Source organism: Myripristis murdjan, chromosome 20, assembly GCF_902150065.1.
Source record: "Myripristis murdjan chromosome 20, fMyrMur1.1, whole genome shotgun sequence".
Taxonomy (NCBI): Eukaryota; Metazoa; Chordata; class Actinopteri; order Holocentriformes; family Holocentridae; genus Myripristis; species Myripristis murdjan.
Window position 1 is genome coordinate 5,356,653 of NC_043999.1, and position 18,969 is coordinate 5,375,621.

An 18,969-nucleotide genomic window follows, 5' to 3' on the forward strand; every position below is an offset into this window, starting at 1 on the left:
CACAAGAGACCATAGAATGGACGCCATAGTGATACATAATTTTCCTCATGAAAAATCCAATTCTTGTCAGGTGTTACACAAATTAACTGTATAACTAAAACGGGGAGATAACATACTTTTCACTGAGCATTTCTTTTCTCCTTTAATCCCTGGGTGGAAATGGAAATGTAGACATTTTGATACAAAATACTTAACAAATAACCTTCGAAAAATTGTCAGATTATTAATTGATGACCAGATTAAGACTAATTACATCGTTATTAGCGCAAATAGTTAATTAGTCTTAAAACTACCTTGCACTGAATTGGGAGCATCATGCATAATACAGCAGTATTACAAGTGTACTTTCAATACAGAAATACGCAGAGAAAAGTCAGTCTGGCAGTAGAATGCTTTTGATCCCTCCCAAAATTTGAAGCAGCAATTTGCATCAGCTTTTTTTTTTTTCTTTAAAGGGAAGTGGGTGGCATAATCACCTATAAATCACCTTTAGTTTATTAAGACAGTGGAAAGGCAGAGAAAGCCCTGATGGGACAACTCTTCTCATCTCATCTCATCTCATCTCATCTTTGGGAATTGCATCAGATTTTTTTTGATTTTTTTTTTAATGGAAACTCCAAGTTGGATTCATGAACAAAGCTGGTGCAAATGGCTGCCTCGGTATTTTAAAAGGAGCTTGCCTTACTTTTTTTTTTTTTTTTTTACAGTGCATGTATGGACATTTTTGACACACATTCACGTGATGCTGCTTTCAAATTATGTTTACTGTCTGGAATGAGCTTTTTGGGAAAATGAAAGCAGAGAAAGGTGAGCCACTGGTACTTAGAGGTGGTAAAACAAAACGTCATACATTTCGGTAGGGTCAAACTACTCTCGTTATCTGGCTGTGCATGCTGTTTATATAATTCACCTTCACAGAAAGCTGAAGGAAAAGCCGTTTGCTTCACCCCAGACTACATGAGACTGATACAAGACAACTCTAGTTAGTTAGGCACATACAGTAATACATCTCTGCAGACTTGGAAGCATTTGACTCTGCTGAGAACTACACTTAAATGAAAAAACAAAAAAATCTCAGCATTTCACACATCTAAATTTAGTCGATGTGTAATATCCTGTGTGTTATCATGCCATGAGGATGAAAATAGAAAGGATAAGATGTACAAGAGGAACTCATAACTAGAGAACATACAGTCTGTCCTCCATTCTTCATGTGTGGAGTTGGCTAAAGTGCTATAGACCGATTCCCTCACAATCCGTGCCTTGGCGTGACAAAAACTGAACGAAGTTTATCTTCTCAAGACAGACACCCTTCTTTGAAGATGTTCCCTTATTCTTTGGCTTTTGTTCTTTTATATTTTAACCTACAGTATAATTCATGCTTATGTGCCTCATAAACATCAAAAATTTTCTTTTCACTTCCGTTGTCACAATTTCATATCCTATTTCAAGGTGTAATAACGATGTTAATGCCGTCAGAAAAAAAAAAAGAAAATCCATGTCAGAATTATGAATGTTGACTTAATGCAGAGCATGGTAAATGCAGATTTTTGACATTGCACATGAAGTGAAAAGACTGAATTAAAAGTTGCATAAGTATAGGCTAAGATTTATCTTAATTTCTCTGTAGTAATCTGGAATGCTCATCATGTTTTGTTTTGTTTTTGTACATTATACTTATTTTCAAAATAGATAAAACTAGAACAAAACCTTGGAAAGGAAGGCAACTTGTGGAACTTGATCAACTTTTCTTCCAAGTCACCATACTAATAATAAAAGGAAATATTTAACTATTCTGAAGTGAAAAAAAGTATACCACAAGAACTATAATTTCAATTGTCCATTTAGATTGAGTGTCATGCCTTTTTGCCTAATGAGCTCTCTTCAAAGTCCCAGGGACAAACTTCTGCCTTTTTTGCACCACTTAAAACCCCCGCTTTGGGATTTGGATTGCTCTGTTTCACTGGAGAAACACTTTTGTCTGTACCTTTTTTATCTGATGTAGCCTCAAAATCCCATGGACAGACGTCAGCCTGCTTCGCTTTGACCGCTCCAACATTAGCGCTTTTCCTTTTTTCTACCACTGGCACCTCCTGGTGACTCTCTACCTCCCAAGGGCACACCTCAGCCATTTTTTGTTGGCTCACGTGTTTCTCTGAAGATTTACTCTTGTCCTTGGCTTTTGTTCTGCTTTTCTCATCATCAGTGTCTTTTGACTTCTCTATCTCCTTCTCAACTGTTCTTGTGGAAGGTGTGCCCTTCTTTTTTGAAGCTGATTCCTTGGTTTTGGAAACCAGAGAGGGACTAGGTGTTCTCTCAGAATTTGGAGATACAGCAGTGCTGTCGTAATCCCAAGGACATACATCAGCCTTTGAAGCTTGTGGTTGGAGTGAGCCTCCTGCTTTGGAGGGCTCTGAAATGGTATTTCTCCCTGTCCCTTCCAATGAAGTGGTGCCTTTTCTCTGTTTTGTCGTATCTGGCGAGTGAGCCAACTCTGTTGTCTTTGTTGTGGCCTCTTCAAAGTCCCATGGGCAAACATCTGCTCGAGGCTGGGAGGTTTTAGCAGGTTGGCTAACCTGACTGGATGGTTGTGGCTTTGACCCCTCCACTTGACTCTTCTCTTGGATCTCACTTCCATCTTCCCATGGACATACCTCTGCTCGGTCAGCAGTTGTCCTCTGGATTTCTTTAGAATGCCTGACACTCGATGGAGATTGATCAGAAGCCTTCTGTTTGTGTTGCTGAGGTTTGACTCCCTTGGTGCCACTTCCATGAACCGTCGTAGTTTCCTTTGGTGCTATGGATACATGTTTCTGGACCTTGTTTTCAGAAGGTGTTGGGAGATCTTCCACTTCCCAGGGACACACCTCTGACAGATCATAGAGATCCTTTGCCTTTGCTGACTCAGGACAGATAGAAGGCTGGCTGCCGCTCACCTGCTGTTTCATGATCCCGGCTTTCGCTGCACTCTGTTTGTATTCAACTGACTGACTGATAATCATTTTGGGATGGCATTCCTCTTCAGGATCTGCATCAGCCTTTGTGTCTTTACTCTTTGGCTGACTCTTCTTATTACTCTCCTCCACACTCTGGGTCTTTCCTGTCAAGCCCAATGTCTTCTCTTTGGCACTGGCGATGACACTGAGGGATTTCTGCAGCATCGACGTTCGAGGATGAATTGGTTTCTTGTCTGCAGTGAGGTTATGAGCACTGGCTGACTTGCAGACTAAAGGAACTGACTCTGTAGATTCACTGGTGGCATCTATTTTCTCGTTGGACTTCTTCTTGACTAGCTTCTTGCCCATCAGGGTATCCAGGAGGGACCCTTCAGCTGTGGCCACCTCCATCTTGTCTGTTGCGGAGCTATTAGAGTCTTCACTCTGGTCACGGACATGGTCATAGCTGCTGTGGGATTTCTTCAAAGAGAAAACCTTGTTCTTCAGAGTCTCCTCTTTAGCTGGCTTTGCTGGATGGGTTGGATCAAAGGGGTTCTTCCTCAAAACACAAATGCTGTTACGGTTGCTCCCATGTTCTCCTGCATCCTTGTCATCGCGGCTGCACTGCCGATGCACAGATTCAGGAATCTCAGTGATGCGTCTCATCAAGGAGCGGCCCAGGCCTTTCTTGGAGCTCCGTTTTTTCTGAAGATGAGGATTGTTTGCCAGCATCTTCTTCCTCTTGTAAATCTCCAACTGGGAGTAGAGTTTCTTAAGCTCCTCCTACACATTTGTGAAAAATGTGGGGGAAGGAAAAAGCAAAGTGATTACTGACCTACTTAGAACGAATAACTGTATTTCAAAATGTCTGAAAAAAATATGATTTCTAATCAAGGCACAGTGCTACAAAAAAGCAGACGTTCTATTGCACAGAAAACATGCAGTACATATCAATGGCACGCGACTACAGATGATGCACTACGGTGTATCACATGCGTGTTGACAGAAAAGGAAAGACAGGACGGTCTTGAACAGCATTAAATAAGGAAACGGAGTGTATTTTAATGTTAGGTCTGAAACAGCCTCTAAGCTTTGGTCCTGAATTTATTGTATTTCTATCTGTGTGCCCATCCGATACAGTGACTGCTCTCAAACAGCAGGATATCATGTGATCATATCACCCCCTCTGGTAAATAGGCTTGGAGTGGACCTAGTGCCCAATTCTTTGGTAGAGAGACTTCTTCAGCTCTAACAGACAAACAGAAACCTCTGCTCACGTTGGTACGTTTTTCCCAAAGACTGTCGCAAGACCTTACGCCACAGCCATTAATAGAACTGAGATGGCCCATTTCGTCTGGTGTCTGCAATAAAAAACTGCCATGGCTCAGTATTTTTGCTATAGTCAGAGGACAAGGATTCAAAAGGTATCACCAGATTATACAATGGAAAGGGCATTGAGGGAAATGTAAAAGGAAACACTGCTTACCCGAATGTCCTCAGGGTCCAGACTGTGCTCACTCCATGCTGATGTGATGCTGCTGTTGAGATATGACCCAGAACGACCCATGTCCAGCTCATCCTCATAGGCCTCCGAGGCTATATCATCTCTCATATGGGTGCCAGCAAACAAGAACTGGGATAAAAACAGAACAAAATGACTTGCTGAGCTCCTTCAGAAAGTGCAAATTTTTTTTTGCGCGACAAAAGAGGAGCTATCCATAAAAAGTGGTGAAACTTTAGATTGATGGGTAACTTTAGATATTATAAGCTTATAATTAATTGTCGAAAATATAAACACAGACCATGCATTACTTCTATACCTTTTCATATTCCATGGTAAAAGTGAAGAGAAGCAAAGTAATGTGTGAAAATTGAGTTGGGAAGTTTACCTTAGGGACGAGCAGCAGGCCCAGAGTGACTGTTACAGTTAAGTGGGTGTGAGTGAAGAAGAGCAGCAGCATCCAGTCTGGATGGAGCTCAGGAGCCATAGTGAACCTGTTGAGACATAAAAGGAAAGAGAAAAAGAAAGAGAGAGAGAGAGAGAGAGAGAGAGAGAGAGAGAGAGAGAGAGAGAGAGAGATTTTACTAATGGGAATAAAACAAAAACTAGACAAGAGAAGGGACAACCACAGGCTATATTTAGCTAATGTTAATTAATGTTTTGCTGTGTGCAGATACATCACTGCTGATTTTGCTAATGTATAATATTATGCAGGGTCATTAATCAGGCTGTTCAGCCATACCGTATGTTTCACTGACAACTGTATATTTTATAGTGAATATAAATACCCAGATTTATTTGACTATGACAGAGAAACGCCTTAATAAGCACACCCTGTAGATCTTTACAAACGCCTGATTGCCAAGTTCCAAATCTCTGAAAAAGTGCACATTAAAGTACACTTTAACTGAATTATGCTATATGAAATTCCTATTAGTGTGTGGAGAGAATGTAATTTGCTCTGTCTGCGGTAAATCTCTTAGTTACAGATACAGCTGGGAAAGACAGAGACAAGATATAACGTGTTTATTTTAAGCCAAAGTACATTTAAGCACTGTCTGTCTAGGCGTCAACAACTCAATTTCACTGCCTGAAGTAGGCTCATGTAATGTTCCACTTTAGCAATCATTTTTCTATCAAGGATATAATATTTTCCTCTTGCTCTGAATTGGATTTACTATAAAGGGCAATGACCTTGGTCTGGTCACTAGCTTATGACTATTTATACATCAGACAGTAATACAGTCATCCTGCTGCGGCACAGCAGTTGATGGAAATGAGATAATTACTTGCGGAAACAATAATGGTGCTAAGAGTAGCTCCAGCCTTTTATTTAAAATGAACTCACAGGCTTCCACTGCAGTGAGACTGCACGCGCACAAAGGATGTGAAGGCATGTTCTGTCAGATGCTAATTCAACCACTGGAGAGTCCATATCCCAGCAAATGTCATCTAGCAGGCTCATTACGTTGTTGAAGTTGGCAAATGGCTAATTAACGAACAGTTACTGTGGTAATAGCTTAAAGGCACGAAAGAAGGCGAAGGTCCAGCATATGAAATGTCCCTAAGCTTTGAAGTCTTCCCTCCTTCATCTTTTGTCAGGGGTTCAAACTAAGTTTCTGTGCAGATGAGGATTTAATATCCTTGGTGTACTGTCTCCACTCAGCCTGCAGCATCTGACTGAAACGTTCACATCGCTCAGACTTCTTCCTGCAGCTATAACAGTCTTGTTTCATCTTCTCTCAGCATCCCATTCACACCTGGACCAGACTATAACCTGATTACCATTGCAGCGATCAAAGACGTCTGAATTTTAACTGGTCACTGTGGGATCACATAGCAGGTTCTGTGAATAAGAGAAATGGACACCGGCTGCTTCTAATAAGCCCAAGCACTAGTCTCTGGTGGTAACCACTCAAAATCAACTTGCCACACCAGGCAACTATTCCAATTTATGAGCAGTCTTGTCTGGCAATTTGCTGCAAAGACAAGCCTCACCCCACGGCTGCAGAGCACCATTAAACCAGCTGGTAATGTAAACACACACAGCCATATGTTAACACACAATCTTCTGTTAAACTGTAAATTCTGATACATTCCAGGAACCTATCTGGTTATACATCATTAACGAGCAATTTATTGGTAATGGGTGTTAATTTGTAATTGGAATACTGCTGCCAAAAATTCTTGCAATTTATGCTATCTAAAAAAACATAAATCATTCTGACGTGATTAATGAGTAAATAATGTGATCGAGCTGAGCTCTCAATTAGTGGGACTCCAACTAGGAATGGCTTTGGCGCTGTCAGCTGAAACGTCTCATTTATAAAATGCATGATGCAGCTACTTGACACGTACACTGGAGGGAGAGGGCGTATTTGAATACAATGAAAACAACTCCCACATGAGCAGAGGTGTTGAGCTTGTGCAGTAGCCCACATGATGGAAATGAGACAATCTACTGGAGGACATAAACGTTAAAATGAGAAAGGCAGACAGCGATCAAAGGCTATCATATTATTACGTATGTAGCTGCTCCCATAGGTTCACAACATGAGGGAAAGACACACTCCTCACTTAACATGCCAAATACACACACCAGACCTGGGTAATACAGTAAATGTGCCGTGATTATTCATATGTCAGGTAAGTTGTCATTCGCAGGGAAATACAGTAAGCAAAATTCCAGTCTAAAACACAGCCTTGGATTGGTGATGCATTGTGTTTTGAGTTGTGTTTTGATGTTTGATTTTTTTTTTTTTGTTTTTGTTTTGCGGCTAATTAGTCAAAAGTGAAGTGCACCATTAAATGCATAGCTACAGTGGCGTTTAATAGGAAATAAAAAATTCTACCCTCCCAAAAAATGTCATCTAAAATGTAGCATTAGCTGTTAGGTTTCAATGTCAAGCCCTAAAATAGAAGAGCAGGGGGCTTCTTTGTAGATTCACCAATTTGCAGCAATGCTAAACAAACACATGGAGAGAAATCCAGCATAGAAATGGGACGGCACACTTCTTTCTCTCATTAGACTCCACTGTAAGCTGCATCTGCTCTCTATGTGCATCGCTTACAACAAACAGCAAAACAGCAGCAGACACACAATGCGAACCACCAATCCCTGTTAGTGTTGAGGTGTTTCAAGGTGGAATTTTCCTTGAACTTGAGCATCATTTTAATGCACACATCTCGTGGCCCCTAAGGAATCCAGACCATGAAGAGAAGGAGGGGGTTGTACTACCTGATAACATAGAATATAGCTGACAGGACAAGCTCGTTGTGAACAGCGATGGCCATGTATCGAGGCTCGTGGAAAGCCGATGGGACCGTCCTCACAGCGTAACACAGGTACACCGCCCACAGCAGGAAGAGGAACTCGGCTAGAAAGCGGGGAACAAGAATGAGGGGGGGGGAAATGGTCAACAGAATGAAAGCACAAGCCAAGAAGTTATTGGTATGCAGTGCATAAGCTACACAGGCCGAGCCACATGCGCAGCACTGACACCCACCAACCAGCCGCTTCACAGTTCAATGCTTTCATGGACCTGGTGCAAAAAGATTGCACTACACATGTGTACAGAAAAATGGCCTGTTCAATAAAAGCCATGAAACTCATTTGTAACAGCCGTTGTCGTATTCTCTGGACACTGTTTGACAGATGATTGCAGATGGAGTTGTAGCAGCCCAGTCAAAGGTTTAATAAATCCCCATACACCTCCATGGCAACCCCATGTAATGTTTCCTGGGTAGCCAGCGCGACAGAGATAAGCATGTTGCTTTTCCCCGTGAAAATCTGTCGCCATTATTTTGACATTTATGGTGCCTGTCTGCTTGAGCTGAGCGGCTGTCAGGTTTGATTGAAATGTGTGTATTCTTGCAGAAAAAAAAGACACTGTTGTTCACACAGAGGATGTGAAAATCAAGATACCAAAAATGACAACACAACCCGTACTGTACTGTCCATCAGTGTATAGAAACAATCAGCTTCCCTATATTTATTACTGCAAAGCCTGAATGCACCAATAAAGTCCACAAGCAAGTCAAAGACATATGGACCTATGGAAGTACAATGGAAATAGTTACTGCCGGGGGACTTCATGTTTTCCCTGGGGTGAAATGGGACCACGTATCTCTGTCATGCAGCCTGAGTCAGCACACTTACAACAGCGCGCTTATTTCCTCACTTTGAGATGCTCACATTCCCAGCTTCCCTCTGAGCATCTTTGATCTCTCATCTGTCTTTATTTGGTGCAGGTTGCCCTCTCCTTCATAACGCGGGAAATCGTCCAAAGCGTAGCACCAATGGAGAGGATTAATGTCTTCTTTTAGGGAAACGTAAAAAGTACTGCCAAACATAGAAGGAGGCAAACTGTCTTGCTCATCCAAGTTATCCTTCAGTTTCCCCCCGAGCCATCACCTTCTTGCTCACTCTCACTTTATCTCTCTCATTCTCTTTGAACTCAGATAAATGCTATCATGCTTAATAAATTACTTCTCAATGCAATGAATACCTCATATAACCTGCGGTCCATGTCTTCCCAGTCCAGCCCATAGGCATACATATACAGGCGTGCGTAAAGTACAGCATAGACGAATCTATTTACATGTCTCCTTGGAATACTCAATACCTATTAGACAATCATGGCATTCTGTAGTCTGATCTTTCTGAATAATGACCATCATGATCAATAATAAACCATTGCTATGGAAGGTCATGTCAACCATATTTGATATCATGGATAACAAGTTAGTAACAACACCTACTGGAATGAAGAAGTTATTACAACATGGATCTAATTGGATGAAGGATGAACCTTCATCAGAAATGAAAAGAAAACCAGAGGAAAATTACCAGAACAACAACGAAGAATCTCGACTATAGTGTACAGTGGTGGAAAAAAGTTTTCGGACACCCCATGCATTTGTGAAATATTGCATTAACAAATCACTCTTAGGTCTTCAAGTGCAATTTCTTTTAGTACAGTCACAGCCAAAATACTAAACAAATCCTAAAAAAAGCCATTAAAAACTTAAAATTGATTGGTTCCATAAAAATACATAAGAAATTTTGAGTATTGGGTCATTTTGGTGCCAGTGATGAAGGTTGTTCTTTTTATTAAAAGACACAATTTTTGTTGCCAAGCTTGGTGTCTATATAAAGCCAGAACATCTGAAAGTTCTTCAGACACAAAAATGGCTAAAACAAGGAACCTAACCCAGGAAACACGCCTGAAGATAAAGATTCAACTGTCAAGAATTTAGTTTTGTTAGTTTTCTTGTAAACAATAAACAAAAAATATAATTTGTATTTGTTTGTATCTGTCTAATGCAGCCACACCTTTTGAAACACAAAAAAGATTTTTCCACAAATATTTCATGATAATATTTGAGATTGTGTAAAATTTTAAGGGTGTCTGAAAACTTTTTTCCACCACTGTATAATAGGCTAGCGGATATGTTACCAACATGTCTAGTCATCCACCACTAATGTTGTTACAGATGCAAGCTAAAATCATTTCAGAAATATCATTTTCTGTCATTTTATTGCCTTTCGTAAGAAGCCGTGCAATAAGCAGGATGACATACAGCTCGCTAGTCATTATCAAAAAACTCAGGCAAGTCCTGAGCACCCTGTGAGAGTTTTTTATTTGTGGAAATGACTGGCTGGCTGTACCTTATCTCTTACTCCTAACACCTTCTAACAACAGGGCAGTAACAGGGCCTACCGACAGCCATCATGTAGTCCCAGCGATCCAGCAGGCACATGCTGAACTGCAGCCCATCGGGCGTGTAGCCCACATCAATGAGTGCCAGCTTCCTGTCCAGGTTCTGGCAGACGGCGGACGTCCAGGCAACCAGAAACCAGCTGACGATGAGCAGGATGATGCCAAGCAGGCGCAGCACTCGCCAGCTGGTCATGTAGGGGATCCTCTGGGCCGTGCGGGACAGGAACACCTTCAGCACCCTGCGGTGGGGGTCGAGAAGCTTGCTTTGAGCCAGTCACAAGAAACTCACTGTCATCAGCGTACCTTATAATAACACGATGACAGAATCATTATTTTTTGTCATCATTACAGTCAGTGTGTATCATAAGATCATAACTGCTATCTCTCTTCATCATAGTAGAGACAGCATCCATTATAGGAAAGTTCTGCCCTTGGATGCTCTCACTTTGTTAAATATCATCAATCAGCGATTTATTTTGTGACGTGTTATAACTCACTTTTTTTGTGTATCTTCTTCCGCTCAACCTGCCTTATTGATTTCTACTTCAGTTAGTGATTTCCAGTGTTCCCCAGAATGCCCTTCGACAGCCCGCAGAAAACATGCCTGAATGTGTTGCTTTCAGTGTGTGTACGTGCGATAGAAACAGGAATTTGAGAATTTGGAGAAGGTTGGTATGTCTGTCTCTTCTTCAGTGGAGTTCTCCCTGTATGATTGCTGAACACTGACTCCAGCAAGAAGTCCCTGTTCCTTGATTCTGAGGGACTGACACCAAAACCTGCCATTTATCACTGATGTATCGGAGAGATAAAAAGACAAATATCTCGACATGATGCCACAGGGATAATAAATTGGCCCAGAAATGCAAAGTACAGTGTCAAAAGCTGTTTAACAGTGTTTAAGTGTCTCAGGGTGCACCCCCGCCCCCCTTTAATTTGATTTAATGCAACATGACAGAGGATTTCATGTCTCAAATGCAACATAGTAACAACAAAGTATGCTCGCACACAAGACCAGCCCTCGCTGTTATGCCCTGCCTTCCACACACACACACACACACACATTGATGAAATGTCCACTGCATTCCCCACTAATGAGCCCCTATCAAAAATTGATCTGTGCAAAATGTTAGCTTGCACCTCTAAGGGTTTACCTTACACCCACTCACATTAACCACATCCTCTTAATCAGCATCTTCATTATGCCTTTTTGACACATCCACCTCCCGAAAAGCCAGACAGATGAACGGTTTCAAGCACATTACTTTGCGCTTTAAATAGAGCAGACCCCTGTCTCATTATCGGCTATTCACGCTGGCCAACCCCCCTCACTTCTCCTCCTCACTGTATCCCGCAGCAATCCTCTCTCAGCAAGGTCTTTCCCTTCTTCTCACACACATTCATCTTTCTGTTCGTCTCCTGCCGATGCCAGCCATCATTCGATACTATGTTATATATGGAGACCATTTGGGGCCAAATCACCCTCTGTTTTCCTAATTACTTTAACTTGGCAATTCCCTACACCGCTTAACGAGGCAGTGAATCGGCCCCTAAACATATACAGTGGCGTACCCCAGTTATGGACTCGCCAAGAAACATGCTGCCTCGACACTTCATAAGGCCCTTACTTTGACACGAGATTAAGATGTAAGATGTAATGTAATTGCCCTGAAAGAGGTCACTGTAAACCGATTGCATCCAATAGTTCCCTGGGGTGGCTCACGATGATGGACACACGGGTTTGTGCAGTTGTGCAATGTGTGTCTACTGTATTTGTGCATGTTTATGTGCATTTATAGTTCAGGCACGTGTTTATTATATGCAGGGTCTGAGTAATGTGTGTAGGTTTGCTGCGGAGACTATCGCTCGGCTGTAATTTCAGAACCACGGACAGCGCTCTGTTTGTTGTCAGTCACTTCATCCTGGTGTCTGGGTTGGCGTATTTCAGGTTATTGAAACTTTGTTGTGGCAATATCGCAGGCATCTTGGCCAGTTTCAGGCTGTTGCAATCTATTTGATGCATTGTTGCAAGGGCTGCTGTGCGTTGTGTGTGAAAATATTGGACTACCGAATGAGCAGAGAAGTCCCTCTCTCTCTCTCTCTCTCTCTCTCATTTATTTATCTACGCCCCTGACATTAGTTATTTTAGAGACCTCGCAAAGCTCAGATTATAAGTTGAACCCTGACTGTATGCATATGTGCATGTGTGCAAGCTTGGGTGTGTGTGCATGTTCTTGCATGTGGGTTTGCATAAACACATGTGTGTGTGTGTATTATTACCTGTACAACTTGAGAGTCAGCGTCCCATAGACGGTAGCAAAACCCAGCAGTCGGACCCATCTCAGCAGGATGCAGCGGAACACACTCGGCTGGAAATACAGAATCACAACCTGCAACAGAAGGAAAGGAAGTGGAATATTTTTAAAATCCACAACAAACGGAGGTAGAGACATTAAAATAAGGCTGTTATGGTATCGGAATAAGACATTGCAAAGTAAAAAATAAGTAAGTTAAAAAAAAAAAAAAAGAGAGAGAGACACCCCGCTGCATGTGTTTTTCATCTGAGCGAAAATGGGCCCTATCCCTGGGAAATTAAATACAAAGTCGAGGGAAGTTAGTGCCTGCCTTAACTCTCAGTGGGCCGCTCCCAAACCAGTGGAAAATATCTTAGTCAAATATTGGTACATTCAAACTCCCTCACTGCAGCATCCAGCATTTGTATGAATGGGCTCATGAAGCTCATTCGCTCTCTCATCACTAAACTCACTTTTTCAATAGCACGATGAACAATTTTACATCCAAAAGTAAAAGGTGAATTTTGATTTGTCACCAAAAATAAAATGCAAATAAGGTGTGTTAACCTAAGTCAGATTGAAACAGATAGAGTGTCTTTCAGGAATTTATTAATATGCTCTTTGTTGTTAATGTTGGCCACACTGTAAGCTGTATGAATGAGAAAAACAAAACTTTCATTTTGCATTTTGGTGCTGTTATAATATGCCAAATAATAGCTACAAAAGCAGTACAGGTGCTTTAAACATGGGAGTGACAGCACATATGAGATTTGTGGGAGGTTGCAGTGAACAGACGATATGTAGGAAATATTTCAAAAAGTTCAAAGCCACTTTGAATGACTGGGCAGTGAGAGTGAACCTTTTACAATCATGCCAAGCCACGCATCAAAATTCATTTGATTAAAAGAGTTTCCATCATTATTCACCACATAGTTTCACTGTGTAACACATTGTTTGTCACAGTTTCATATTTCATTGTTTATCACATATTCATGAATAAATAAAGGAAATTGTCCTCCCTTTTCTGTCTCGTGAAAGTCCTGACTTTGTCACAAAACTGAGGAAGATTTATCAATATTTACTCTTTCCATTGAGCTTTTCAAATTCAAAAAAAAAAAAAAAAAAAATGAATTAACATTAAAAAAACATCCATGCTTTGATGTAAATCCAACTTTTTTTCACTTTCTTGGCATTCATTTTTCATGCACTGGGGGCATGCAGGCTCCGAGCACCAAATGAGAACCAACTGGCGGCAGACAACAGGTGCGACCTGTAATTGAGAGCGCGGCGTGCAGCTGTGTGTGGCCTCCCATAGACCTGCAGAGCATCTGGCACCAAGCTTTCCTCAAGAAGCCTGGGTGTGAGTGAGAGAGCAGGTCTTTTGTTTTCATTCGCTAAACTGCCTCCCTGAAGAGGAAATGCTCTGCAGAAGCACCGGCTATTTGTGAGCACAATCATGGGGCGGCTTTTAAGCAATAAACCGCAACTTTTATGTAAATACAGAGCCATTTGTTTGTCTTTATTCCTGATATCATACAGTATCATACAAACCTGTGCCCAATTCATAAACGATTTTACATGTCAAGCCACCTCTGAAGGCTAAAAATATACGGCTTCACAGGAAATATTGTGTTTTGTGTTTACAACATAACAACAGCAGTTTGTCTGGAATAAATGAGTCGGTGGAAGAAATGTAAGAAGCTGCAAACTATGTTGAGTGTCCTAATTATAAAAGTTTGTTGGTCAGGTGAGTGCAAAACACTAAAATAACTCCCGAATAATGAATAATAAAGTCATTAATTGTCACCAAAAGGTATCAATGTTTTGGTCATGAAAATGTATGCACTCTTGGAACTGTACCTTTCTTTGGATAAAAATGTTCCCTAATGTCATACATGATATGTTACAGTTGAGTTTTCAAGTATCAAATGGATAACAGGGTCCCATGTTGCAAACAACAAAAGTTTCCAACTCTAATATTCCTGTTCAGTCAAAACGGTCCAAGAGCTGTCTATCATTCCAAATTTTTTTTGCAGTTTAACATCAGATCACCACCGTGAGTCTCAGAACAAAGGCTGTGGGGCTGTGCAGTGTCTGAAATCCACTGTCAGGGGCTCAGAGCAGAGAATCTGTCAAAGAAACATATTCTTAATGAGCGCAGGGTGAGCTACCCACACGATGATTTACTACCTCTCACCGCCTCTCCGCTGTCTCAAATGCATGGCTGGGGTTCAGGCCGAGCAGTGCTGTGATATCCTTTACAGCTGTACTTGTAAACAAGCCCGTAATGTGCTATCATCGCATAATAAAGCGATTTAGCGCAAGAGGCGTTGGCATGTGCTGTGCATCATGTCTGACCAGAGATGCTTGGCTAAACGGATGCCATGAAATACTGAGAAAGAGAAAAATATAGAAAAGTGCTCTATAGAGTAGTTCTATTACTGCTACCATTATGGCAAGCCTTTTTAGCCTAAAATGTCATCAACTTTACAGGTCATAGCTCAGTTTTAAAGCTACAATTGAAGCTAAATGCAATGACATTTTCACTAGGCAAAACTCTAATTCAAGGCATACAGTGCAGTTTTTTAATATTCACAATACTCGGTCTACATATTCCTACAGCAACTCTGACCAGTCATAATTCAAGGGCAAGATATACACAACGTAATTTTGACTATTTATATGACTCAAGCCTCTCTTATCTACAATACAGTTTTTACTAAGCAAAAATTATTTCAAAAGTATATCTACAATTACAATTTACTGGTGGAAATAGTAATTACACATATCAGTTGTCATAGTAATTGTGTTTTCTACTTTTAGTGGTCAATGGTATAAATTCTGTGTAGCCAAATCTCAATGCCCTTGTCTGTGAAACTCTGTAACTTTTGAAAAAGTGCTATAAGGAATAATTTTTTCTTATATCAAAATATCAAAATAACTATTATTTGGATATGTAGCCCTGGTTTTAGTAAAAACTGCACTGTAAATGTCCTGAATTGGAATTTCTGCTGGTCAAAATCTTACATCAGATATCTTCAACAGGTTTTAACTAGTAAATATGACCACAAAACTAAATATGTTACGACTTGTAAAGTTGGTGGCATTTTAGGCTAAAATGGCTTGCCATGCTACTTTACCACTACTGCTACTGCTACCATACTACCATAGCAGAAATACTACCATTACTACCAGTATCGCCTCAACTACTAGTGCCACTGCCTCTATCATTACCACTAGTACTACTATCTGTACTACTGGTGGCACCACTACTACAACCACTTGTACAAAAAATAATACTGATGATATAAAAAGATTTGTATAGCCCTTTTACATCTAATAAATAAAGGAAACAATTGATTACAGAAAAAATGCATGTAATTTACATCCATTGCAACTAAAACAAGATAGAGTGTATTCGTCAAAAACAATCTCTGGTATTATGCGAGAAAAATCCATCTCTGCCTGCTTACACATTTGTGAGATTGGCCTTGAGACAAGAACAAGGGCATCCACTAAGACCCAGAAACACACTGAAGTGGTGCCCAACCAAACAGACAAAACACTGATGGTTGTCCAAAGACATAAAAGGCTCCAAAAAAAAAAAAAAAAAAAAAAAAAAAGCAAACATCTGAGGCAACATAATTATCTGTCCGTTGCAGATGTGCAGCGATTTCCCCTGTGGGATTGTTAATGTTAATCGGATTAGCAGAGGCATTAATACGTTCCCCCAGGCAGCAGCGAAGACGCAGGCATGTGAATATTTGCGCTCACTAGGTTTGAGTCAGTTAAGGGACACGGACGACCCCGTGGGAGAACGGGTGGCCCACATCCTCATCTGCTCCGAGACGCCGGCCAACCAAACGCAGCCGAGCAACTCCTGATTCAAACGACGCTGCCACTCTGCTTCTGGTTGTCTCAGCCGTTTGATGGGAACGATGCAGAGCAAATAAACAGCAGTGTAAGCATATGCAAGTACTCAGCTTTTAGTCTTAAATGCACACACACACACACACTAATGCATGGACATGCCAATGTTTTGCTGGGAATTTTATTCTTATCAGGGTAGAAAAGCCTCTGAAACAGCATTTAGACCATCATGGGACACTAAAACTCCCCACTGAATCCCATAGTAATTAAATTCTGTTGGGTGGGTTAGCAGCACCATAAGGAAGAGGAAACGCTGACACACACACACACAGTAACACACATTCATGCACGCACACACAACTCAAGACACATGCACACAAAAACCCCTCCGTTACCATCTTCTCCTCTTTGCCCCAAACAAGTGAGGTTAAGGAAAATATCTCAACAGCAGCATCCGAGTGTTCCTCAGTGTGTTCCTCCTCCTTTTTTTTTTCTTTATAAAACAGAGAGGAGAGGCAGAGGAGCCGATAAAGAGATAGCAGGCCAGGCAGACGCTGAGCAACTTGCTGACGCACGTTTGTGTCCATGGGGACAGACTAGGGCACAGGAAGATGAGTAAAAACGCACCGGGGGAAAACACAGATCATGACACCCTTTTAGATAAACTACAAAATAGCAGCTGGATCTCTGTCACAAGCCAATTTAAGGCTGCTGTTGTTTTGTCGTGAGGGAGAGACGGAAAGGTGTTTTCAAGCGGCGTCACTCCCCGGGGGCGCGGCTGAAAGTGATCCGAATGGAGTCGTCATGCGAAGTTTTCGATCCATTTCGCAGCTTCAGCCCTTCTTTAAGGGTGCAGTCACACCTGCTGTTCTCCTATTTGGTCCAAACCACAGTGGATGTGTTTATGTCAATATATTGCTTTATTTGGTTCATTTAGGTTCACGCTGATCAATGACAATAAAACTAGGTCTTGCAACCAAAAAATCAAAAGTTGAAGTAATCTCATCCCTTGAGGTAAAAGATATTGCCAAGAAGGGGTGCTCAAACCAATCTGATTCCAGTGTCTGTGACTTTTTGTCCTAATTTCTTAACTTTCACTGCTTTACTGTTCTTTGAAATCCCTTCACTTCTTCCTGCACAGCTTAAATACTTAATAATTTTTTTTGTGTGTGCCGGGCTATGCACTCCTCGTCCCATATATCGAGGAAGCATTTCATCTCATCTTGACAAGGTTCATTTTGTTATGCTAAGCTTTCCAAGAAGGATTAACTGCTGGATATCAGATGTCAACGTCCATCTCTTTATACCCATAAACCCTTGCATTCGCTGTAGTTGGTTCAGATTAGGGTCCAACTTCTAACAAGATGCAGCACTCGTATTTTCATGCAGCGTCACTGCAGATATTTGGTGCAAACCCAGTCTTGAATGGAATTGTTCCCTGCTCAAACAAACCAAACTAGTCCTAACAGACCAACTAGTCCTGCTACCAGAAATAACTATTTTTAGTTATTTAAACTAGCACTGAGCTACAAAGATGCACAGTGGCGATTGAGGCAAAACAAATTTTTACACTGTATATCTCAAGGCCACTTATTTAGTAATTAATTCATCCTTTTACCGCTTATTCACATATTTAACCTGACCTTTCAAGTGACTGTTATTGCACATGCATATATATTTTTTTCCCAACTATGATAGACCTTGTAAAATTAAAGGTGTACTATGGAAAATTTCTGACTGAATAAGCTGAATTTGATGGTTTAACAAGCACTTAATTTTATGGTTGTGTCAACGTGGTTCTCATCAGTGGCCCAGCTCAGTGATAAATTACAGTCTGTGTCTCTTTATTCCACATGTGTGTTGCGTTGAAAAGTTGTCATTTAAATCAACCAAATGGTAGTTTTATCCAGTGCACCTTTAATCGGGAACTATTTACTGAAAAAAAAAAAAAAATCTTAATTAGACTATTGGACTGGTTGCATAGTCATATAGTCATTTACATCCACTTCCATTTAAATGTCAGTGAAGTGAGTCAAAATGCACATCCATAGAATAAGCGCTTGGTGTGAATGCACCCTAAAACGCCCAGACAAGCTCCTGATGAACTTTTAATTGTAAAGAGCAAACTCAGAGGATGTCAGAGAATATTATACACTTGATTCTAGCGTCCAAACCACAGTAAGGAGATAAGTAACCGTAACACAAGACCCAGAACACAATCCCCTTGGACTCTCGCCTCCTCTGCGTTCATCTGATACAATAAGGTATCCCCCACTGTCCTTACGCTCACACACACACTCACACAAGCGCACACCACAACCTCATGCATGTAAACGCACAATCCATATTGTTTGTATCCTGTTTTACACCACCGAACACACGCACAAGCACACGAAACGTAACGGTGGTGCAATCAAGACAAACCCATTTCAACAGCTCAAGTGCTCCTCATACGTTGATGAAAATTGCATTATTGCAGGCCGGTCGATGCTATTTGGTGTGTATTTGGGGTTGCAACGGGTCTCTGCTTATGTGTTGGAGAACCTGCACAAGAATCTCAACTTTGCATCCAGGTCATGCACTCTGATTGGTTAATCATAGGACATCTACAGGAATTCAAAGCCACTCACGTCACGTTAGTCTATAAA

The 18,969-nt window shown here is 41.1% G+C and overlaps 1 protein-coding gene across 1 annotated transcript in view; it reads right to left on the reverse strand.

Moving 5' to 3' along the window:
• Window positions 1-685: 685 nt before the first annotated feature.
• Window positions 686-18,969, reverse strand: part of gpr158a (G protein-coupled receptor 158a) — a 79,891-nt gene continuing 61,607 nt past the window's right edge. The window contains exons 6-12 of the mRNA XM_030078774.1: window positions 12,438-12,547; window positions 10,161-10,399; window positions 7,676-7,814; window positions 4,826-4,931; window positions 4,423-4,569; window positions 4,214-4,297; window positions 686-3,719 (exon numbers count right to left, since the gene is read on the reverse strand). Coding sequence (XP_029934634.1) covers window positions 1,857-3,719; window positions 4,214-4,297; window positions 4,423-4,569; window positions 4,826-4,931; window positions 7,676-7,814; window positions 10,161-10,399; window positions 12,438-12,547 — 2,688 coding nt within the window. The 3' untranslated portion in view covers window positions 686-1,856. The remainder of the gene's footprint in view (window positions 3,720-4,213; window positions 4,298-4,422; window positions 4,570-4,825; window positions 4,932-7,675; window positions 7,815-10,160; window positions 10,400-12,437; window positions 12,548-18,969) is intronic.